General features: G+C 40.2%; 1 protein-coding gene across 18 annotated transcripts in view; it reads right to left on the bottom strand.

Moving 5' to 3' along the window:
- Positions 1 to 375: 375 nt before the first annotated feature.
- The window catches only part of dtnb (dystrobrevin beta), a 448,064-nt gene continuing 423,518 nt past the window's right edge, over positions 376 to 24,921 (bottom strand). For 7 of the 18 annotated variants that reach the window (XM_033021431.1, XM_033021435.1, XM_033021439.1 and 4 more), the window contains 2 exons: positions 8,164 to 8,223; positions 380 to 3,107 (listed from right to left, as the gene is read on the bottom strand). In XM_033021431.1, the coding sequence (XP_032877322.1) occupies positions 2,974 to 3,107; positions 8,164 to 8,223 (194 nt within the window). In that variant the 3' untranslated portion in view covers positions 380 to 2,973. Of the gene's footprint in view, positions 3,108 to 4,525; positions 4,562 to 8,163; positions 8,224 to 24,921 lie in introns of all 18 variants that reach the window. The other 11 variants (XM_033021441.1, XM_033021443.1, XM_033021447.1 and 8 more) reach the window with 4 other exon arrangements.

Here is a 24,921-nt window from a genome sequence, read left to right as displayed (position 1 = left end):
CAGAATATTCCAACCCCAACATTTGCTTTACATGGATATTCTTCTTGGCTGGTCAGGAGGATCCTAAAATTGCTATGTTTTTTAAGATACCCTTGCAACTTTGTCTAATTTGGCAAAAGGCAATGACCTTGCATTTATGTTTTTAAGACAGAGAAGCATCATGTGAGAAGAGAATTAATGATTGTTATCAGAAAAAAATAACCATATTTTCCAAAGGCCTTATCCTTGATTATTTTGCCATTGTTACATTTAACCGAATCGTGCAAGAGCATTTGTGACATTGTAGGTTTGACACACATCTAACCATAACCATTCTTCTTTATTTGCCTCGTTTCCTATTATTTCCACTCTTTCAAACATTAGACTCAAGGAAACTGACTTTCACACACATGATTCAGCTTTATTTGTGGTTGAATGAAGGATAAAGACTCAGTACTTTATTTTGCGGCACTACATCAGCACAACATAATAAATAGAAAGATGACAACTGGCATTAAGTCCACAAATAAAATAAAACTTTAAAAAAAACGTTGATCTGGTCCTTTATCATTGTATCTGTGTTACTTTCAGCAACCAGAGAAAAACAGCCAATGCAATGTAAAACATAACATTGAGACATCTTTCACAGATGACAATTGTGGGTTGCACAAAACAAGTTAACCATAATAAGACATCATGAATTGAAATTCACAACACATTTTAGATACTATACAAATTAACTTACAATTGCATAATTTACAAGGTGGCCGATTTCAATGTGAAGAATGACCTCACTTATAACCATACTATTATACAGATTTCCTACCTCATTTAAAATATCTGAATCCCTTCTAAAGTTACTCATTTTCTATTAACAATATTGAACTAACTACAAGACTACCTAACTGCTTGTGTTTTGAAAGTCCCTCTGCTTGCAGAGGAATATTTTAGCTACACAGTAGAAAGAAAGCATCTGAAAGATATAGAAACCCTTGCAACAATAAGTCATGCAGATCTGAGCGTACAGTGACATTTATCATGCTCTTTTTTAACCTATCTCAACAACCTTTCAGCCCTTGGAGTGTACTTCGACTTTAATATTCCACTTTCTTCGTGATCAAGAAAGAAACAGAAAGAGTATTTCCGATGCTGTGTTAGGTGAAGAATGCCAATTCCCAACTACAGCATATTTAGACGATGGTTTGGGAATTAAAGCCTGGTGACCTAAACAAATCAGATATTAAACAATTGGATTTGCATCATGCCTTTAACATAGGAATGCTTTGCAAGTCATTTCATGGAGGCATAATTCAACAGAAAATGCACCACAGGCAAGAAGAGAATAGCAGAATGCCTGGTTAAAACTTTCTCAAAGAGATGGGTTTCAATGGGGATCTCAAGGGCACTCAACCCAAGGACTAAATTTCAAGTAATATTCATCCCTCCCTTAAGAGTGTTGGGCTTGGTTTGTTGAAGGCAAAGCGCTCAGAATTTGGCAGAGGAAGGGATGCATAGACAGAGAGCACATTGGGCATATTTGTGGGCCTACGGGTGACGGGCAGTGGATGCAGTACTGCTTTTGTGCTATGGATGACTGTCTTTCCAAAGTGCTGCTCTTTCACAACTTTATATAGACAACACAAAAGCAGCAGAGGGGATAAAAGAAGAGGTGTTGCATAAACCCAGTATGATACTACAAAGTTAGTCAACCTGTGCCACCAGATCCCACATTGCTGATTCCTGGATGCTCAAGACAATTACAACAGAAAACCAAAGATTAGAATGCATTTCAGTACTAAAGTGAATGCAGAAAAAAAGCTCTGAAAAAATTCCAGCCTGAACCTTTGAAAGCTACTCATCACATAAGTACAGACAAGGCCTAAACAAATCTTGCAGACCTGTGGCCCTCTACCAAAAGTGAAATGATAAAGAAACTAGGTTATATATTATGGGACTTTAAAATCAAACAAAGATGCGATAAGTTTTGATTGAATTGAATTGAAAGGTGGTGCAAGGAAACAGGCCCTTCGGCCCATGCGGAACATCAATCACCCGTTCACACTTGTTCTATGTTATCCCTCTTTAGCATCCACTCCCCACACACTAGGGACAATTTACCGAGGCCAAGTAACCTACAAACCTGCAAGTGTTGGGATGTGTGAAGAAACCAGAGCATCGGGCAGAAATCCATGTGGTTACAGAGAAAATGTGCAAACTCCACACAGACAGCACCAGAGGTCAGGATTGAACCCCGTTTCCATTTCTCTCTAACCTTGCTTGCAAAAAAAAGTCTTTAGAATCTGCTGGGAATTGACTTTATCTAGTTAAAGTCTGGATCACTTATTTTTCATTAGCTAAAGTGAGAAGTTACATGCGAACTACAGATGATTTAGCAATTTCCAAATCAGACACTTCACCTTTCTGTGTCCTTCAATCTCAGCCTCAAAGCATAGAAATAAATGAATTCATGAAGTTTCCTGTGAAGGGCAGACTTTCATTGTTGTAGATCAAGATACCATGGAAGGATGCATGGATCACAGTAATGGATTTGAAGACAAACCTCAGAAATGTTGAGGTGGCAAGGGCAACCTTGTTGGAAAATATAAATGTTGCCAGCTGCCTTAAGCAATGTCGGAAAGAATTCCCTTAATCGTCTGCCCTCAGCACATTCAAATAAAAAAACGCATTCCATGCACTGAAGAACAAATTTAAAGCATAAATTGTCAGAGGATAATATGGAAAACATAGCAGCAAAAGACACAATATTAATCCCACTGCTTCAGTAGTTAATTTACTTAAGTTACCAACACTGAGATGTCAATGCTGTCATTTTCATACATAACAGAAAACAACATTAAAACTCTGAAAACAAATGTGTAATGACGAAAACAGTAAGAATTTGTTGAGGACGAAAATAATGCGTGCACTGGATGTAGAAGACAGATATGAATGTGTTCCTGTGCCAGAGCCCTTCAATGAGTGGAACTAGAAAGTTTATTGTTCAGCAAAAGGCTGTTTCTGATTTATTTTACATTCACACAATGATGTCTTCAACAGCTGAAAGAAGAGTGGTTCAAATGGCTGAACAAAAGTCAAGTATGATTGGTTTCTTTGTATAGTCACTGTGCCTGCAATATATAAGATTGGGAAGATGAAACCAAGAGGTAAAAAGAACGACAATTTCAAACTTGAGATTTGCTGACACTGTAATTATAAAAATGGATAAATACAATCAAGGAATTGTTCTTTAAGGTAGCAGAAAGCAGAAAGCTATCATTTAACATAGTTAAATGGATCTGAAAAAGATGAAATAGTGCTCAATTGCTCTGCATTCGGACATTGAGTACATGTCATACACACCAATACTGCCTCTGATCCGATTCCCATTATGTGCTGCTTGCCAATCTTAGACACAGGTGGCAATAGCAAAAATGATTTCACCTTAGTTCCCCAAGGTTGGATTATTGCTCATTACTTTCAGTCCCTTGGTTGAAATTGTGGACTATAAAAGTTATGGACTTTTTAGTCCACAACTATAAAAGTTGAGGACTATATAACTAGGTTATAATCAAGAAAAAAGGAATTGCAGATGTTTGTTTACAAAAAAAGACCAAATGCTGGAGTAATTCTGCGGGTCAGGTAACATTTCTGAAGAACTTGGATAGGTGATGTTTTGGGTCCTGATTCAAAATGCCAGCATTCCATGTTCTCCAGAGATGCTGCCTGACCCGCTGAGTTACTCCAACACTTTTTTCTAGGTTGTAATGACGTTGGAAGAATGGTTGAATAAGTTGAAAACACCGATCCTTAAATGTAGTTTGCACATCAATGAAGATGGTTGATTACCTTTGGTATTCAACCTGGGTAGACAAGGCACAAACGGCCACTGAACAATAAGAAAATCAAGATCAGATTGCTGGCCCATCACAAGGGACTTTAAGACGGTGCAGATAGGTCAGGATTATAGGCTGAGGAGGGTTTGGCATATGTGATAATGATCAGAATTAAAGACCATGGCATCAGGTACGAGTCAGGGACCGTGCTAAATTGGGTTAATAAAACTTAGTTTGAAGCTTTATAAAAATGATCAATTTGTAACAAAGAATAAAATGAATAAAACATTGAATTCATAATTTTTTTTAAATAAGCACAATTAATTGAAAGATGTAAATGGTGTATATATTTAGCTTTTCCCTTTGCCATCATTCTTGTATATACAAATGAATCGATTGGCTGTACCAGGGAAACCCTGGGCAGCTCAGCCAGCAGATTCCCAGCTGGGGAATTCAGCCAGCCTGAGCTATGCTGCTGGTTCTGATTTGGAAACAGTTCGTGGAGCCACACCCGTGAGCAGCGCTGTTGTATTGAAATTGCTGCTTGTGGGTAAATTCCACCAGTTCCCGCTGGATATAGAAACAGTCATTGATTTCTGTAAATTTGTTGATTTTACATTTCATCTTTGGCCAACAATCAACTGAAGCTAATAACGGATGACTGTCATTATATTTTAAGCGATATACATTCTGGCATTGATTAACTCACTTACTTGAGTTAGTTTCCACCTTCCATTTTCCACTTTAACCTGTCAGAAAATAAATCAATTTGACAAATTCAATTTCTATTTTGCACGTAACTTTCTCATCTCCATTCGGGCAGCTGATAAACCCCACTGTAGAATACATTAGACTCTTATCTCCTTTTCTGCATGTCACTTAAAGATCCAGGCATGAGAATAGTCATGTTGAAACACATTCTCATCAAGAAGTCTCTTAGCTACTCCCAATTTAAGGTGACTTTTATAATACCAAGCAAATCTAAAACAGATGTGCCACTGTTGCTCTCAGCTCTCATGGATTAGTACCACCAATTTTGGGGGATTTACTGCCTTGAACCAGATGGCACATCTCATTTGTGGCACCATGATTGATTATATTCTTTATTCAGAGAAAGTACTATGCTCATGCTTTCCTTTGTGAATGCTTTGGGAAAACAGATATTGAGATATTGCTTTAGTAAATCTGACCAACACAAATGTAATTCACGCTTTAAAAAAAAGTTTTAAAACCTAGAATTCTCCTTGTCACAAAAATCCGTGTCACACCTTTTGAACCACACTATGAAACATTACCTTGAGATCTCGAATGAAGCAACATCAAGGAAGGTTCAACTGGCTACCTACCAAGATAATTGGGAATCAAATAATAAGAATCCTAATAAAAGACGTACAGCACAAAACAGGCCTTTTGGCTCAACATGTCCACATCTGTTATGCTTCTCTGCAGTCATCCTACTTGCCTCCATTAGGTCTGCGTTCTTTTATGCCTTGCTTGGTCATGCGCTGCCAAAATGCTTCCTAAACATTGTAATCATATCTGCCTCTACCGCCAGGTCTGGTAGCATGTTCTCGGTGCAAAATAACGTACCACTCAAAGATTCCCTTAAAACGTCTACCCCTCACCTTAAACCTATGCCGTCCTGTCGTGGACAGCCCAACCACGAGAAAATGGGAACTAAATTAGGGTGTTAAGGCACGATAAACTGAATGGCTTCATTGTATGTTTACAATCCTATTCCAGCAACAATAATTTTATAAGTATGTGCCTAGAGATTGTATTGCTTCGGGCGTGTATTTTATGCGCAAACTGCATTTGTCTGGTGCCTGCTCATGTCCCTAATATGTCTCAATAGGTGCAACACACATTTCCATCCGTGCCAAAATAAATTGGAGATTGAGATGTATTATGACTATTATCAGTCAGTGTTGAACTAGGAACACATTGTTCTACTTAGATATTTTTTCCATTATTTCAAGGAGCACTCTGCTAATGTCAGGAAGTCTGGTTGGAGGCTTTTTTTTATGAATTAATGTTTCTCTGAGCAATTTACTAATTATTAATCACTGATAAAAGATGAAATCCAAATGCTAGGCGGGTAGTCAGAGACTTTGAATAGATTTACTGCTGGGAAGCGGAACTGTGATGAAAATATTATAGAATATGATATGTGGCTCAAAATGATATTGTTTTTGTTTTTAAAGATGCCAACAGCACTCTAAAATACTCAGCAAGATGCATGCGTGCTGGTAGATGTACCAATGCCTTTATAAAGGAAAACAGATGAAAGTGCACTCAATGGAAAGATGTTGATAATTAGGAAAGGGCTGAACGGAAACCTAATAGTGGAAAAATAAGAGTAGAGTAATTTTAGTGCAGCTAAAAGCAACATGGTGAGTGTTAGGATGGGCGGTGCAGACACCTGATTCCACTCCAATGTGATATTGGTGAAAGCACTCATTAAAATGAGTCAAACATGCAGCGAAGGCTACAGATGTTGCTCATGGCAATGTGCATATATGGAGATCAGAAGCTGGCTTTCCCTGATGATTATGTATGGGCAGCTCTCAAAGAGCGTCAGATCTCACGTGTGCAGTATAATTTGTACAAGCACAATTACAATGAGCCTTGTTTGCCAATTGATATAATTGCACATGTCCAGATGCATGGTGCCATATGCACAGAGATCGACACAAATTGAAAGGGCATGGTGTACCAGAGAGAAGTATTGTATCACGTAAATACAACTTCTTGACCTGCATCTTTACAACAACATTTGAAATAGAAAAAGAGCTTGGGATATTTCTGTGACTCTCACACGCAAAATGATTTTGTCCATTTGAGACATTGGGTAATGAACAATTCTCAACAATATAATCCTATCATAATCTGGGGACTAAATGCAGTCATTTTTTGAAAACGTGAGGCTTTCTTTTCTAATTGTATTTAGTCAAGTCACATTTATTTATTTAGCACATTTAAAAAACAACTCTCGTTGGCCAAAGTGCTTTACATTTGTTATAAGAATAGAATAGAATAGCCTTTTATTGTCATCCAGACCGAAGTCTGAACGAAATTTAAGCAGTCATACATATAATATAATACAATACAATAAAAAACAACAATAAACACATATTAACATCCACCACAGTGAGTCCACCCAACATCTCCTTCATCTGCTGAAAGAACAGTATAAACAAACAAACTACATACATATATACATATAGCCCTCGCTCAGTGGACGTCAGGAAAGGCTTGGGAGTAAAGATACGTTTTTAGTCTTGACTTAAAGGAGTCGATGGAGGGGGCAGTTCTGATGGGAAGGGGGATGCTGTTCCACAGTCTAGGAGCTGCAACCGCAAAGGCTCGGTCACCCCTGAGCTTATGCCTAGACCGCGGGATAGTCAGCAGCCCCAAGTTGGCCGATCTGAGGGACCTGGAGGTGGAGTGGTGGGTGAGAAGACTTTTTATGTAGGTGGGGGCAAGCCCATTGAGGGCTTTGTAGACATAGAGGAGGGTCTTGAAATGTATACGGAACCGCACAGGGAGCCAGTGGAGAGAGGCCAGGATCGGGGTGATGTGGTCCCTTTTTCGGGTGCCCGTCAGGAGTCTCGCTGCAGCGTTTTGGACCAGTTGCAGGCGGGACAGGGGAGATTGGCTGATGCCAGTGTAAAGAGAGTTGCAGTAATCTAGGCGGGAGAGATAAATGTGTGGATCATCTTTTCGAGGTCATCAAAGTGGAGGAATTGTTTTATTTTAGCTATCGTCCGAAGCTGAAAGAAGCTAGCTTTTACCACGGCATTGTCTTGTTTGTCAAATTTCAATGCTGAGTCAAATATCACGTCAAGGTTTTTGATGTGAGGTTTGAGTAGTGGGGTAAGGCTTCCAAGGCCGCCTGCTATCATTTTGATTGAGTCCGAGGGGCCTGAAGGACGACCTCAGACTTACTCTCATTTAGCATACATGTCTTTTTTAATTCCCGCAGTCTCTTTTTCTTTATACTGTCCTGCAGAACTTTCTGTTATTTATGTGTAATTTAAGTTGACGTGCGTTGGCCTGAGTCTATGTTCCCATGACGCTGCTGCAAGCAAAATTTTAATTGTACCTGTACCTCATTGCATTTGTGCATAAGACAATGTACTTGGCGTAACTTAACTTCCATGTCAATTGCCAACCAATCAGTCAGAAATACTTGGACATTATTCATCTTGCCTTGAAGATGTTCACACATGAATTTCATTTATTAAATATCTAATTTTTTTCATAACTTTAAGTTAATAAAACATATGACAAACACTTCTTCATAGAAAAGTCTTTAACATTATTAAATTCCAATTTCTTCCGAACTTACCCCTTTCTTTTCCATTCTGCAGCTTCTCTGCTTCCTCTTCATCCTCACAACCTTCATCTGCTGAAAGAACAGGCCTGGTAAATGACAGTGCTTTATGATTATACAGTTGTTTATATGATGAAAACAACCCTTCTTAATCACATTGATCAATTACAATTTGTAAATGCACCAGAATGCACAATATAATTCAATTCTGAAAGATAACTGGTTGTTAGGATTTGGTTAATAAAATGGTAAGATTAAACGAGAACTTACCAGTTTGAAGTTTGATCGCTATTTTATGAGGAGTAACGTTGAGGGATTACGTGAAGAACCCCGCCAGGACGCATGCGTGTCATTCTTCAAAGCAGCGGTGTGAAATCACAGATAACTGTAATGACTAAACATAGTAAGATTAGAGAAGAGATACCAGTTGAGTATATGATCAAGGGTGGGAGCGGAGGGCACGTAATCCCTCATAAAATAACGATCAAACTTCAAACTGGTAAGTTCTCGTTTAATCTTACCATTTTACTTCGGAGTCACGTGAGTGACTACGTGAAGATTTTAAAGCTCTGTGATTTCATGCCGTGGAAACGAGTCCATGCATCACATCTGCCTTGATTATGGGGAGAATAGTGTTAACATCATTAGACATCAATACGATATTGAAAACCCAACGATAAATATATTAACACCAGATTATAGCCCCTATTTATGGGGTAAAATTATATTACAGAACTTAAAATTGTTTCTGCAAATGTTCCAGGTTCAATGACTGGTTTGTTATAAAATCGTTGGAAAGTTTTCTCCGTTGACCATCCTGCTGACTTGAGGATTTGGTCCATAGGAACATCCAACTTCATAGCTGCCGATGTAGCTGCAGCCCTGGTGGAGTGAGATTTAAAAATGCTAGTGTCTACTCCAGCCTTTATTAGGACCTGTTTTAGCCATCTAGAGATGGTCTGGACTGTCACTTTTTTGAGTGGCTGTTTGTAGCTGATTAAAAGTGACATTTCTTTGCCTCTGATGATCTTAAAGGTGAAATTTTAGGGAATGAGCTTCCAGTGAAGGTGGTGGAGGCAGGTTCGTTTTTATCATTTAAAAATAAATTGGATAGTTATATGGATGGGAAAGGAATGGAGGGTTATGGTCTGAGCGCAGGTATATGGGACTAGGGGAGATTATGTGTTCGGCACGGACTAGAAGGGTCGAGATGGCCTATTTCCGTGCTGTAATTGTTATATGGTTAGTATACTCCATATATAATAGTAAGTGTGTTACAATACAGAGACGATCATCTGTCGGGTAGGCCCTGAATTCTGTTTTTAGGCCTGCTGACCCTGTCTGTTCTGTTTGACTAATTCATTGATGTGAAAAGTTAAATTTCCAGATGAAATAGTCATGTTGTCCAGCCTTTGTTTCTGTAGCGACTGGACTCTTTGTGCCGTGACCAAGGCCATCAGCATGACTGTTTTCATAGTCAGTTTCTGTAGGGACAGAGCTGTAGCTGGAGACCAGTTTCTTAGCATGGTCAGTACAATGCTCACATCCCATATTTGGGAGTACCTGGTTCTTGGGGGATTAACATTAAACATGCCCCTCATGAGTTTGGTTACCAGGGTGTGTCCCAACAGAATGCCGCTCTGTTCCTTGCCACAGGTATGTTGACAGAGCACTTCTGGCGCAGTTGATGGCACTATGACTGAGCCTCTCATCGTACTGGAGGCTTGCCAGGAATTCCAGAACAGACGGGATGTTCATAGATCTGCGGGTGATGTTATTGTTGTGAGAGTACTTTCCCCATTTCCTGATGACACCAAGTACTGTTTTTTTTTGGTGGACTGTCTGTGGGCCGCTGAAATAATATCCACTGTTCGGTCCGTCAGTCCCAGGTGTAGTAGAGGTGCTTTCAAACTCTACAAATTAATAGGTTTATATAATTATGACATGGGTAACTTCCCCTTGTTGCGGGATGAACCAGTAAATTAGGTCTATGATGGATGGTGATGCATGGTTCTAATACCATGTCGAGTATCACCGGGACCCATGGTTGAGTAGGCCAATCGGGTACTATCAAAATACCAGACACGGAGTCTTGCTGTATTTTCCTTAATACCCGACTGATGAGGCAGAAAGGAGGGAATGCATAAATAAACAATATCCCCCAATGCAGCGAAAATGCATCTGTTGCCGCTGCCCCAGGTTCTGGTTCCCAAGAACATAATTCGATAACTGGTGTGAGCCTGGATGCGAATAGGTCGATATCTGGTGTTCCATACCGTGCTGTAATTTCAGCAAATACATTTTTATCCAACATCCATTCAGTGTTTTCATTGAATTTGCGTGACCTGGTGTCTGCCACTACATTTAGTTTACCTGGTAAGTAGGTAGCTGATATCCAAATATCTCTCTGGATTGCCAAATTGTGTTGGCAAGATTGTCACATGATGTCGATTTGTTTCCACCCATATGGTTGATATATGCTACCACGGTGGTGTTGTCAATTTGTAGTCTAACATGCTGGTGATATAACCCAGAACAATATGACTTAAGGCCATGGAATGCACTTAACATTCCCAGGTAGTTTATGCCCAGTGTTTGTAATAATGATGCCTCCTGTGCATTCCATCTCCCCCACAGCTGGAGATGGAATTGGTAGCACCCCAACCAAGTGCACTGGCATCAGTTTGTAGTACCATAGACGGGTTGCTGATAATGTTTGGATTGGAACAATGCCTAATGTTATCTTTCCACCATTTTAGTTACATTATGGCCTCTGTTGGCAGCTTCATTGGTCTGTCAAAATGACCACCATAATTTTTGAGTGCTCGTATTTTAGCCCTCTGTAATTTTTGATAATGTAAAGGTCCGATTTGTGTGGCTGGAAATGCAGCCACTATTATGCCAATTATTCTTGCTACCAGTCTGATGGATGGTTTAGTGATGTCAATGATTTTGCTGCAAGCCTCCATTAAGGCTGTAACCTTTTCTTTCGGCAAAGTCACTGACATGTGAACTGAGTTAAGGGTGAACCCCAGATGATCCATTGTGTTAAATAACATCTGTGGTCACCTCTAATGGGTACTGTATTCAAATTAGTCAAATCTATGATGATGCGGCAACCACCATCTTGTTTATGATAAAGATTTTGGACACAAATTCCTGTGATTCGTGTTGGGTTTCCTCCATTACTCCTTTTTTATAAGGCCACTGTAGTTCAGCATGCGCTTTTGATTTTTCTTTGCCTGTAAGCACGAACATTCGGTTCGGTCCATGCTGAACTGGAGGGTTATGTTTTTGTATAAATTCTATGGTATAACCCTATACTTCTGAAAATATAAGTGTCGGTAGTTAATTTATTCCATGCATCCAGATAGAATTGTAATCTCCCACCAACCTCGTAAGGAACCAGACCCACCTACCTCCATGGTTACTATTGGTAGGTTTGTTACTTTTTCGGCATCCTCCGTGGACGTTGAGGCGCCGGTGTCTGGATCTGTAGTTGGGTCGGTGTTGAGGGTTAGCGCATTTCGCAGGAAGGCCGGTCTGGGCCATGACCTAAAAAAGACCGATGTTGAGTGTTCCTGGCCTTCGAGCTTTCACCAGTTTGTCTTGGCCGACTGGTGGTGCGTAGGGGTGCTGTTTCTGGCCGATGTAGTTTTTAGACGTTGCTTTAATGAGCCCCAGGGTTTTACCCTCTTCGTCAAGTTCTTTTACCTGTTTTGATAAGTTGCCTCCAAATAGTAATATTGGTGGTTTGGAGGTTCCAGGTTTGCATTGGCCTGCAAATTAAGGTCTAAGGCCGGTTGGATGACACTCTTCCTAATGCTGTTTACTCGTATTGGTAGTTGCAAAATAGAGCCAGTGATCTTGTGTTATGTCTTTTTCGTTTATTGTGCGGGCGAAAACCGTAATTCCCGCTGTTAGGACTTTCAGAACTTTCTGTAGTTTCAAGTTCCTGGCTCTGATTGAGGCTCCGACATGTTTTCAAATACACTGGTTGACACTGGGAACATTCAGTGATTTGATGTTCCCTGGTGGTAAGTGTCTTGCTGTGGTGTCCAATAATGCCTGTCCTTATAGCTGGTTGAATGACAAGTAGTCGATACTTGCAGCTATTTTAGGTTCCAGGATTTGGCCAGTTTGGTCGGGTTGAATAAACTGGGGCACCATATCCAATAGGTTTTCTTGCACCCCATGCGCACTAGGGGTATGTTCTGCACACCCCTTTTCAGGGTCAGCCCAGAATTGACCCCCTGTACTCCCCTCTGATGAGGGAGAAACACTGTGCAGCCCTACAAGAGGTACTGCTGTAGGACTTACTAGCTGCCCACTGTGACTAGTCTCCATCTCCCGGAGCCTGTCACTTTGGAGTATTTGCTCCAACTGGCTCCAATGCTCTCGGGCACTGGCCACTCGTGGCTGCTCCTGTCCTCAAGCCGCTCCAACCGGCTCCAATGCTCTCGGGCACTGGCCGCTCGCGGCTGCTCCTGTTCCCCCCTCCCAGCCGCTCCAACCGGCTCCAATGCTCACGGACACTGGCCGCTCGCGGCTGCTCCTGAAGCCGCTCCAAACGGTCCCAATGCTCACGGGCACTGGCCGCTCGCGGCTATTCAGAGTCGGACTCATTGGAGTCAACGACTCTGTTAGTTTTTTGCTTCCCTCTACCGCCCGGCCGTGGCCGGTGCGGGAGCGAAGTCGGGCACAGCTGTTCCCATTACGAGAGATTGGCGTGCCGTTGGCTGCTGCTGCTGCTGGCTGCCCGCAACTCCGCGGTTCTCCCCCGCCAGCTTTTTCGCAGCCTTCGTGGATCTGGTCCATGCCTCCACCTGTAAGGTAAGTGGAAGGAACGCAGGGTCTCCTTACCTGCTGTTCCTGGCTTTCAAATTTTGCCGCTAAGGGGAACGTCGTTCCCCCTGCTGTGACTCGTTGCAATGCGTGTAGCGATATGACACGCATGCGTCCTGGCGGGGTTCTTCACGTAGTCACTCACGTGACTCCGAAGTAAAATATAATGGATTTGCCTGCAGGTCCAACAAATAATGAGGAAGGCTAATTGAAAGAGTTAGGGTTTGGAGTACAGAATCAGAAAATGTTTGATACACATAGGGCGTTGAGGAGACTGCATCGGGAGTACTTTATACAGTTTGGTCTACTTAAGGCTTGCATTGAAGACAGTGTTGAGAGGGTTCACTAATTTAGTTGATGGGATGAAAAGGTTGTCAATGTGAAAAATGGTTGAGCAAATTGGATCCGTAAATTTGGACCAGAGATACGAGAGGTGATATTATTGAAAACTAGAAAGTTTAGTTTATTACTGTCATGTGTACCGAGTTACAGTGAAAAGCTTTTGATTGCGTGTTATCCAGTCAAAAGAAAAGGGTGATGCTAAACGGACTTTTTCCCCTGTGGGTGTATCCAGAACTAGAAGAGATAGTTCAAATCAAGAAGGGGTCAACTATAGGGACCCTTTATTGATTTCTTCTGTCAGAGGGCTGTGAATCTTTGGAATTCTCTTCCTGAGAGCGGTGGAGAACTCAACATATTTAAGGAGGAAACAGATACAGACATGGCATCCTTTAGCCGTCTATTATTGAGAATTTACTTTTGTCACTCAGCTGGACGTGTCACCCCATAATTGTTTACCATTCTGCTGGACTTTACAGATACAACATGGAAACAGGCCCTTCGGCCAAACCAAGTCCACACAGACCAACAATCACTCCTACCCTCCACGCTGGAGTAGATTAACTTACAAACCTGTACGTCTTTGGAGTGTGGAAGGAAGCTGGAGCACCTGGAGAAAAATCCAGGGAGCATCTAGAGAAAGCACTGGGAGAACGCACAAGCTCTGTACAGACAGCACCTGTAGTCAGGAGCGAACCCAGGTCTCTGGCGCGGAAAGACAGCAACTCTACTACTACGCTACTGTGCCGCCCTTGGAGGCAAAGCAATTGGAGTGGAAGATGATTCTCACCAACTTTGACTATACTCGACCCTTCTGATGTGGTAGGTCAGCCACAGATTCATGGAGATATCACTGGTTTTGTGCTTCCTCAGCAGACCACCCTCGATATATGTTGAGCACACCAATATTTGGTGAAAGCAGCTACATTTAGGTCAGAATCCGGCTGGCACTGGGGAAATCACTGGCACAATGCAAAGCTTGATAGCCCACAGAACAATGTGTTCCAGGTGCTTCTTTGCGTTGTGCACATGCTGATCCTAAAACATAGGTGAAGAATTAACCCATTCTGCCCATTGAGTCATTTGCCATTCGATCATGGCTGATCTATTTTTCCCCCTTAACCTACTTTTCCACATTTGTATTTGCCTTGTTTGCAGATTTTACCTATGTTGTTGTGCAAGATGGGTGGCATATCTTGCCCTATTGCCACATCAGGCACTCTCAAATTACAATTAAAGGCATCAACAGCTGATTTATGCTTTTGCAGCTGTTTCATTCACTTGGTGGGAAGCAGGTCAACATTGTTGTTCTCTGCATGGCAGCCACACAGGCCACAGCAAAAGGGAAAAGCATGAGAGGTGGGGAGAAGAAAGGAAGTGGAACCATTTGCACAGGGGGAGGAGGAATGGTCAAATTGAGCTTTCGCCATTATCAAGTTGCTGCCATTACGAGGAACAGAGCCATAAATGCTGTGATTTATCCCAATGTTGCTTGTTTGCAAAAGGGCAGCACAGGTCAATCAACAGAGTCAGTGAAAATGTAAAACAAAATGTCCCAATGCTTGTATGCTTCCAGCTTCCTGCAATAAGTACGCGTTGTTTTGCTAGTGAGGGATTGTAACTGGTTGCAAGCCATTATATGCACAAAATACAACAGTGTAATGACGCCACACTACATGAATTGCAACAGGAAACGCCAAATCCAATTTTACTGTGGTGGAGATTTAAAATAGGAAACTTAAATAGGAAATGGGTACAAATATATAGATAAAACAATAGCTGTGTTAAATATAAGTTGAGGCTACAGTATTCTAATATTGACTGACAATGATTTCGTAAACTCATATATGTCTAGCATGACTGCATTGTTTAATCTTCATTTCCTTGGCTCTGTCCTGTCGTCCATGAATGCTTTTTTTGAAGCTATGTTTCTGAAAACATGTTTTCTAAAGTTGTAGAGACAAGTATAATTGCTGGATTTCATTTTATACAGTAAGAACTAGAGATTAAATGAAACCCTTTTCCTCATTAACTTTCAAAATGGTGCCTGCAACACGGTTGTCTGCTGAATACAGTTAGGGTGTTAGAGTGTAAATCATTACATTTATTCATTATGTGAGTTTTGATTTTGGTGCTCATTAAAGAATTTCATGACCTCATGACTGTTTACTCATTTAAACGTGTTGTGTGATTTACTGTTTTCAAGAGTGGTAACAACATAGATATTTGCCAAAGCACAGAGGGCCTCATTAACCAACTATACTAATTCCCATAATGTATAACCTACCTCAAATGTATTCCTTCCACTTTCCCAATACAATGTCACTGATTCACTTCCCACAAGGCCAATAATAAAAAGCACAACATGTCTGCATGAGAAAATTATTGGTTTAGTCCTTTATTTCACTTGGCTGCATCCTGTGTTTCAAAATCCTGATAACCATATAACCATATAACAATTACAGCACGGAAACAGGCCATCTCGACCCTTCTAGTCCGTGCCGAACACGTATTCTCCCCTAGTCCCATATACCTGCGCTCAGACCATAACCCTCCATTCCTTTCCCGTCCATATAACTATCCAATTTATTTTTAAATGATAAAAACGAACCTGCCTCCACCACCTTCACTGGAAGCTCATTCCACACAGCCACCACTCTCTGAGTAAAGAAGTTCCCCCTCATGTTACCCCTAAACTTCTGTCCCTTAATTCTCAAGTCATGTCCCCTTGTTTGAATCTTCCCTACTCTCAGTGGGAAAAGCTTATCCACGTCAACTCTGTCTATCCCTCTCATCATTTTAAAGACCTCTATCAAGTCCCCCCTTAACCTTCTGCGCTCCAAAGAATAAAGCCCTAACTTGTTCAACCTCTCTGTAACTTAGTTGCTGAAACCCAGGCAACATTCTAGTAAATCTCCTCTGTACTCTCGCTATTTTGTTGACATCCTTCCTATAATTAGACGACCAAAATTGTACCTCATACTCCAGAATTGGCCTCACCAATGCCTTGTACAATTTTAACATTACATCCCAATTTCTATACTCAATGCTCTGATTTATAAAGGCCAGCACACCAAAAGCTTTCTTTACCACCCTATCTACATGAGATTCCACTTTCAGGGAACTGTGCACAATTATTCCCAGATCCCTCTGTTCACCTGCATTCTTCAATTCCCTACCATTTACCATGTACGTCCTATTTTGATTTGTCCTGCCAAGATGTAGCACCTCACACTTATCAGCATTAAACTCCATCTGCCATCTTTCAGCCCACTCTTCCAACTGGCATAAATCTCTCTGTAGACTTTGAAAATCTACTTCATTATCCACAACCCCACCTATCTTAGTATCATCTGCATACTTACTAATCCAATTTACCACACCATCATCCAGATCATTGATGTACATGACAAACAACAGTGGATCCAACACAGATCCCTGTGGCACCCCACTAGTCACTGGCCTCCAACCTGACAAACAACCATCCACCATTACTCTCTGGCATCTCCCATTCAGCCACTGTTGAATCCATCTTGCTACTCCACCATTAATACCCAACCATTGAACCTTCTTAACCAACCTTCCATGAGGAACCTTGTCAAAGGCCTTACTGAAGTCCATATATACAACATCCACTGCTTTACCCTCATCAATTTCCCGAGTAACCTCTTCAAAAAATTCAAGAAGATTAGTCAAACATGACCTTCCAGGCACAAATCCATGTTGACTGTTCCTAATCAGACCCTGTTTATCCAGATGCTTATATATATTATCTCTAAGTATCCTTTCCATTAATTTGCCCACCACTGACGTCAAACTAACAGGTCTATAATTGCTAGGTTTACTCTTAGACCCCTTTTTAAACAATGGAACAACATGCGCAGTACGCCAATCCTCCGGCACTATTCCCGTTTCTAATGACATTTGAAATATTTCTGTCATAGCCACTGCTATTTCTACACTAACTTCCCTCAATGTCCTAGGGAATATCCTGTCCGGACCTGGAGACTTATCCACTTTTATATTTCTCAAAAGTGTCAGTACTTCCTCTTCTTTGAATCTCATAGTTTCCATAGCTACTCTACTTGTTTCCCTTACCTCACATAATTCAATATCCTTCTCCTTGGTGAATACCGAAGAAAAGAAATTGTTCAATATCTCCCCCATCTCTTTTGGCTCTGCAGATAGCTGTCCACTCTGACTCTCTAATGGACCAATTTTATCCCTCGTTATCCTTTTGCTATTAATATAGCTGTAGAAACCCTTTGGGTTTACTTTCACCTTACTTGCCAAAGCAACCTCATAACTTCTTTTAGCTTTTCTAATTTCTTTCTTAAGATTCTTTTTACATTCTTTATACTCCTCAAGCACCTCATTTACTCCATGCTGCCTATAATTATTGTAGATCTCCCTCTTTTTCCGAACCAAGTGTCCAATTTCCCTTGAATACCATGGCTCTTTCCGATTTTTACTATTTCCTTTCAACCGAACAGGGACATAAAGATTCTGTACTCTTAAAATTTCACCTTTAAATGTACTCCATTTCTCTTCCACATCTTTCCCATAAAACAAAATGTCCCAATTTACTCCTTTTAAATCCTTTCGCATCTCCTCAAAGTTAGCCTTTCTCCAATCAAAAATCTCAACCCTAGGTCCAGTTCTGACCCTCTCCATAATTATATTGAAACTAATGGTATTGTGATCACTGGTCCCGAACTGTTCCCCAACGCATACCTCTGCCACCTGACCCGTCTCATTTCCTAACAGGAGGTCCAGCACCGCCCCTTCTCTAGTAGGTACTTCTATGTATTGCTGCAAAAAACTATCCTGCACACATTTTACAAACTCCAACCCATCCAGCCCATTTACAGAATGTGTTTCCCAGTCTATGTGTGGAAAATTGAAATCTCCCACAATCACTACCTTGTGCTTACTACTAATATCTGCAATCTCCTTACATATTTGCTCTTCCAATTCTCGTTCCCCATTTGGCGGTCTATAATACACCCCTATAAGTGTTGCTACCCCTTTCCCATTTCCCAGTTCCACCCAAATAGCCTCCCTAGACGAACCCTCTAATCTATCCTGTCAAAGCACTGCTGTAATATCTTCCCTGATAAGCAATGCAACACCTCCACCTCTTGCCCCTCCAATTCTATCACACCTGAAGCAACGAAATCCTGGAATATTTAGTTTCCAATCACAGCCCTCCTGCAACCATGTTTCACTGATCGCCACAACATCATACCTCCAGGTGTCAATCCAGGCTCTAAGTTCATCCACCTTTCTTACAATGCTCCTAGCATTAAAATATACACATTTAAGAAACCCACCCTCTCTTATTTTCTGTTTATTGTCTTTTTCTTCTCTCCTGATATTCTGATAAGTTTCTCAAAACACATTTTCCAAATATGCAGAGACAGGTACACCTTCCAAAACACAAAGAGTACATGAAATGTTTCAAATGCAGACATTGTAATCACCTTCAATCATGAGAAACAGAGCCCTGCTCATACACATTCAGCAATGCAGAGAACTCTGGTCATTGGTCCAATACCAATTGAATCAGAGAAATTTGGATTGATGAGCCTGAAATCACAATTCTAATAGATTTGTGACAAACAAGCATTTCTGTAATTCATTTTATATAATTTATAATAACCAGTGATAAAATGGAAACTGTTTTTTCATTATTAACTTTCAAAATGGAGTAAGGAACATGATTGTTCGAATGTAAATTATTTAATATATAATAGATTGGATTTTGGTGCTCATTAAACTATATATGGTCAATGCATTTGGAGAAAAGTGAAATATGCATTTGATATGAACATCTGCTCATTAATATATACGTAATATCCCCCACAATTATTTCATTAATCTGGGATGAAGAGCAGAAGCAGCTTCATAGGTTTTGCAGCCCAGAGAAATGTCAATGTCATATAAATGCCATTCATAACATCATAAATGCTTATGGGAGAACAATTGATCCTGAAGACCTGTAGATTACCATGCTTTTTTTATTTTTTTGTTTTTTTTTTGTTTTTCCTTTCTTTTTTCCTCTTTTTTCACATCTTTATGGGTTCTTTCTCTCTATCCTTCCACAAACTATTAATCGTTAACTCCTGGAGTGGTACTCCAGGGGTTTACACATCACTACTTTCCTTAATCTTTTCTTTTCTCTCTTTTACTTGCTTCTGTTATTTCTCTATTGCTAAATTTAAAACAAGAAGTTGTACACAAAATGTATTATGTTAAATGCCACGATTTAAACTACTGTACATTGCTTATAATAAAAATATTAATTTAAAAAAAAGAAAAAGAAATATGAATGGTAATCTGTCAAAATTTAACGAATGATCTGAAATGAAAATGTCAACTGGTCCATTTTCCCCACAGTATGATCCACTGTGTGTATATTTGAACCCCCTGCGATTCTGTCTTTATTGGTTTTGTTGATTGTAATGTCTCTGTCTGGCAACTGCAACATGGTATTTACAAAACCAAAACCAATACTTATGCCTGAAAATATTGGTTTGACAGTGCAACATTTATCCTTTTTTAAAGAAACAGCATTTGATGAACACCACACTTTCACGACACTAGAGCATCATAAAACAATAACTAACTTAAGTAGTGGGACACCCACAAGGTGATTATTTTATTCATTAAAGTGCATTTTTTCACCGAAAATAAATCAAGGGAAATTAGATTAGTGTAGGACAGTGGCATTGAGGTGAAGGATCGTGATCTTATTGAATGGCAAAGCCTATGGGCCCAAGGCTGATTCTAGCTTGTATATTCTTTGGTTTTGTGCACTGTTGTTTTCCACTGTCTGTGATCTCCTATACAAACTTGCTGACATTTCTAATCTCTCATATTTCTAATCTTTTGACCAAGCCTGATTGCTTCATGGTTGGCAGTCATGTCCCACTCAGCAAGACATTCCAGTTCTGACACTCACTCCTTGAACCTCTCAGCCTCTCTACATTATCCACCTTTCAGCCACCTCTCCGCCTTTGAGATTCTATGCAAACCTATTTCCTTGAACATGCATTTTGTCATCATCCCACCACCCTCCCATCTCCTTTTTGATTGGTCATATTTTGTTTGACATGGCTTTATGAAACCCTTTAGGGCATTTAGAAAATTTATAACTGCTTAGTTTAGAGATAGAATGTTGAAATAGGTCCTTTGGCACACTGAGTCCACACCGACCAATGATAATCCATACATTAGTTCTATCTTTCACACTAGGGTCAATTAACCTAGAAACCTGCGCATCTTTGGGAAGTGGGAGGAAACCGGAGCACCCGGAGGAACATATATGTTCTCACAGGGAGAACATATAAACTCCTTACAGACAGCACCTGTAGTCAGGATCAAATCGGGGTCTCTGGCGCTGTAAAAGATCTGTCCCATGGTACGAGTTCATTCCAAGAGTTCTCCCGAGTTTGCCCTGATTCGAACTCGGAGATTTACGGTAATGGCCACTCGTCGATACTCGGGGCTCTCGTGGACATTTTTCATCATGTTGAAAAATCTTCATGAGTCTTCCCGTGCTTATCTGCCGTTAGCGAGTCTTTCCGAGTACCTGCTGTTAGCGCTAAGAGACGTCTCCGAGCTCCGACGTACCCGCTACGTTCATTCTCCGTGCTTTTGATTTTTTTAAACTCGGGAGAGCTCTTGGAATGAACTCGCACCGTGGGACAGGGCTTGAAGGCAGCAGCTCTACCACTATGCCACGAAGTCATCAGTGTGCTTTAGCCTCAGAGAGTGACCAAGGAGTCCGAATCTCAGGCGTAGAGGCATGATTATCCTTGGATTAGAGAAGCTAATTATTAATGCTTACAACTACTATCCCAGACCGCCTCTTCATCTTCTACACATGTGGAAATAATACAGGTTGAGTGTGCAATCAGATTTCACCACACTGTACATTTGAATTGATCACTACAATAAATTCAACTGGCTATTCTGTCAACATTATGAATGTGTTTATTTACTTATTATTTGCTTTTTGCTGTGGTATAGTTCCATGAGCCTCATGCTTCAGCGTTGAATAATGGCTTCAGCAAAAACCCTTGGTGGAATATTTTGCCGATATTCGCCTTATTTACTACAGAAAACATGAATGCTTCATGCTTAAGTTATTGCATTAACTGCACAACAGGGAATGTGGACACCACGACCAGATACAGTGCATTACCACCTCTCAGGCTAACACTGGTGAACTCAGGGTAAACTGTAATATCAAAGAAGGAATGTTTCCAATACTTTCTCATTCGATAAATGCAATGAGACATTAGAGGAAGCAGCAAAAAACAGAACCATTTCAAATGCAAAAGGTGTCAAGATACCACCTGTTGTAAATTAATTGCTGCCATTAATGTTATCTGAATAAATATTTAATCCCTTCACTAAAGATTTGTTAAATCTTTGCAAAACAGCAAAAATAGTAATGGAAGCATCAACAAGTCTGAGGTACATAAAAATGCTGGAGAAACGCAGCGGGTGAGGCAGCATCTATGGAGCGAAGGAATAGGTGATGTTTCGGGTTGAGACCTTGCAACAAGTCTGTGTCACTTTGGCACCATCAGATTACTTATATCCCTCGCTACAAGGTACATGTGAAGCAAAATTATGAGACAGAATTTCACCTTGGACACTAGTTTGGAATTCTCGACACATGAAAGTTGCACTTTTTACTCCTCTTCCAAATTTCACTTCCAATTGGGATAACAGAATTTTAATTTGCAAAACAGAGTATAATTTGCAATTGCTGGTACATTTATTTCCTATTTGACTGTCAATGTAGAATTAAAAAGGAATGAAGCATAGATTGCGGGAAGAGATCAACAGGAAAAAGCAGAGTTGAAGGGAAAGAGCCAACTTGCCAGAATATTAATGTTGCAGAAGAATGCAGGAAAATTAAAGGAGAAGTGAGACATAGATTCCTAAAGTTAATAAAGGAATGAAAATAGTTTAGAATAGACTGAGATAAACTGAAATATAAAGCACAAACTGAAGAGAAATAAGGAAATAGTACAAAAGAAATACATAGAACCAACAGAAATAAAAGCAAATTAGTAGGCGGCAGCATAAAATATTTGAGATAAGCCTGATTTTGTTTCAAAGGAAGTCACTAATTTTTCAACAATTTATGGTTCTGGATGGATTGAAAACGAATGATAATTTTTAATGTAAACATCATTAAATTAACATCATAAGTTAATTTTGCAGAAATTAATGGACTTGACCAATTTGTACGTGCTGGCCTGATGTTTCGATTTGTTTTCACCAACTTTATCAGGGTAGTCGCCAAATGAGAAAAACTGGCAACATTCAGGCACTGCCAGGGGAGGGGGTGAACGCAGACACATGAGCAACATTGAAGGGGCATTCAGACAGGTTGTGGTTTTATTTGTCACTCGTTCTCAAGTAAAATGTTCTCAAGTAGGGTGGCACAGCGGTAGAGTTGCTACCTTACAGTGTTTTCAACGCCAGAGATCCGGTTTCGATCCCGACTACAGGTGTTGTCTGTACGGAGTTTGTACGTTCTTCCCGTAACTGTGTGGGTTTTCTCAGAGATCTTCAGTTTCCTCCCACACTCCAAAAATGTTCAGGTTTGTAGGTTAATAGGATTTATATAAATGTAAAATTGTCCCTAGTGTGTGTAGGACAGTGTTAATATACGGGGATCATTGGTCGGCATTGTCTCGGTGGGCCGAAGGGCCTGTTTCCAAGCTGTATCTCTAAACTAAACCAAAACCATGACATTTAGTTTCTAGTCTTTGTGTCACAGAGGTAGCCGTTTAGACCAATGTGTGCTAGAACATTCCTTTCACACAGGCGATAGATGTGTAGGGATTCTGCGCAGCCATCGTTCTTGATTTTCAAGATTCTCTGTTTAATCTGGCATCATGTTTGGCACAGACATCATGGAGCAAAGGTCCTGGTCCTGTTCTATGATTGTCATAAAATGTTGAATATCTGTTGCATTTAGTGAAATGTGTAATTCCAGGTTTCCACCACTTAGATGGATACCTGTTCTGTCCACTAACTTCACGTATCATTCTTAAATTTATCAAGGAAAAGTTTCACAGCATATTTATTTTTCTAATTTTTGTTTTACCTCACTGCCGAATTGCACAGGTTTATGGCATCCTTTGGTACAGCATTACAGAAAATATTTTGACTGAAGAGTCCAGAGAGAGAAAAACATTTTATTTCAAAACTGGTGCAGAACCACTCACTGCACCCAAAACAGAAATTATAACTTCCCTGGCAGGTCGTTAAAACGATGTACTCTTTAGTTATATACTATTGCTTCTGAAAGTTCTCATTGAAATTGACTTTGGTCAGCAGTTTATTAATTGATTTATCATATCTTATAGCCTTCTTTAAAAAAGAAGCAACATGTTTGTGTTATTCCAATTATGAGCAGTTGCAGACTTTCTAGTTTCCCCAGATGTGCCTCCTATTCTTTCCTCATCCAGTGACCACCTTGAATTATGCTCTGCAGTGTTTCGTTCAGTGGTAAAATAGCATAGCTACCAATTAGGTTTTAAATGTTGCAATACGATTATTTGGATGATAATTGTTAGATTGTCCAGATGATGGGAATTCAATCCTTCCAGAATAAAGTTTGTGAAAATCTGAATACTTTTCTAGTCATGGCCGCTCATTAATCCAAGCATGCGTCAGACGTTTGTGTGTGTGTTGGGCATTGAAACATTTAAAGAAAACAACCCGGCATCAAAGCAGCCAGAGGCAAACATGTTTGCAAGATGTTGATTCCAAAGCAGAAATGAGGCAAGGATGTAAATTTAGGGGCATATTTCTAAAAAAAAAAGAACAAAAGACGCTAACTTGAAAACCCACATTATCATTAAGGTGATTCTATAATGGGATTATAATAAAATTAATATCTGTGTCTCAAATATCATTTGTGTTACAGTGACTTAGGTTTGTGCATGTTTCTTAGTCAATCTATCGTGTTTACCAGATAACATATCTTATGAGGAAGTAGATCTGGGCTGATTTGACCTGGAGAATGAGTTCTATAGCTTAGAATATATAATCAACCAAGGCACAAGTTCCAGCACAAATGTCCTCTGCAAAATAAATACTATCCTTAAAACACTGAACATCATAACGATGCATGCTATAAACAAGTCTGCCAAAAACCTCTGCCCAGCTCACTGCTTCATTAACATCTTTCACGTAATCAGACGGTATTGAATTTAATGAGCAGACTTAGGTGCCTAGATGTTTTCTGTTTACCCTTTAATCAAGAAGTCTTAAATACAATAAAGAAACAGAGAATAAGCTCTAGTGCTTTGAGTCACTGGTGTTGTATTTTGGGTCAAATTCCAAGAAGGGTTTCGGCCCGAAACGTCGCCTATTTCCTTCTGAAGAAGGGTTTCGGCCCGAAACGTCGCCTATTTCCTTTGCTCCATAGATGCTGCTGCACCCGCTGAGTTTCTCCAGCATTTTGTGTACCTTCCAAGAAGTAATGTTGTCCAGGTGGACACAGATATGATGACATTTCAGGTTAAATTGAGAAATTTTGGTGTGTTTTTGTTT

This window comes from Amblyraja radiata, chromosome 5 (genome assembly GCF_010909765.2).
Source record: "Amblyraja radiata isolate CabotCenter1 chromosome 5, sAmbRad1.1.pri, whole genome shotgun sequence".
NCBI classification, from domain to species: Eukaryota; Metazoa; Chordata; class Chondrichthyes; order Rajiformes; family Rajidae; genus Amblyraja; species Amblyraja radiata.
The sequence above is the reverse complement of the archived record's forward strand: the minus strand, read 5'-3'. Positions and strand labels throughout refer to the sequence as shown.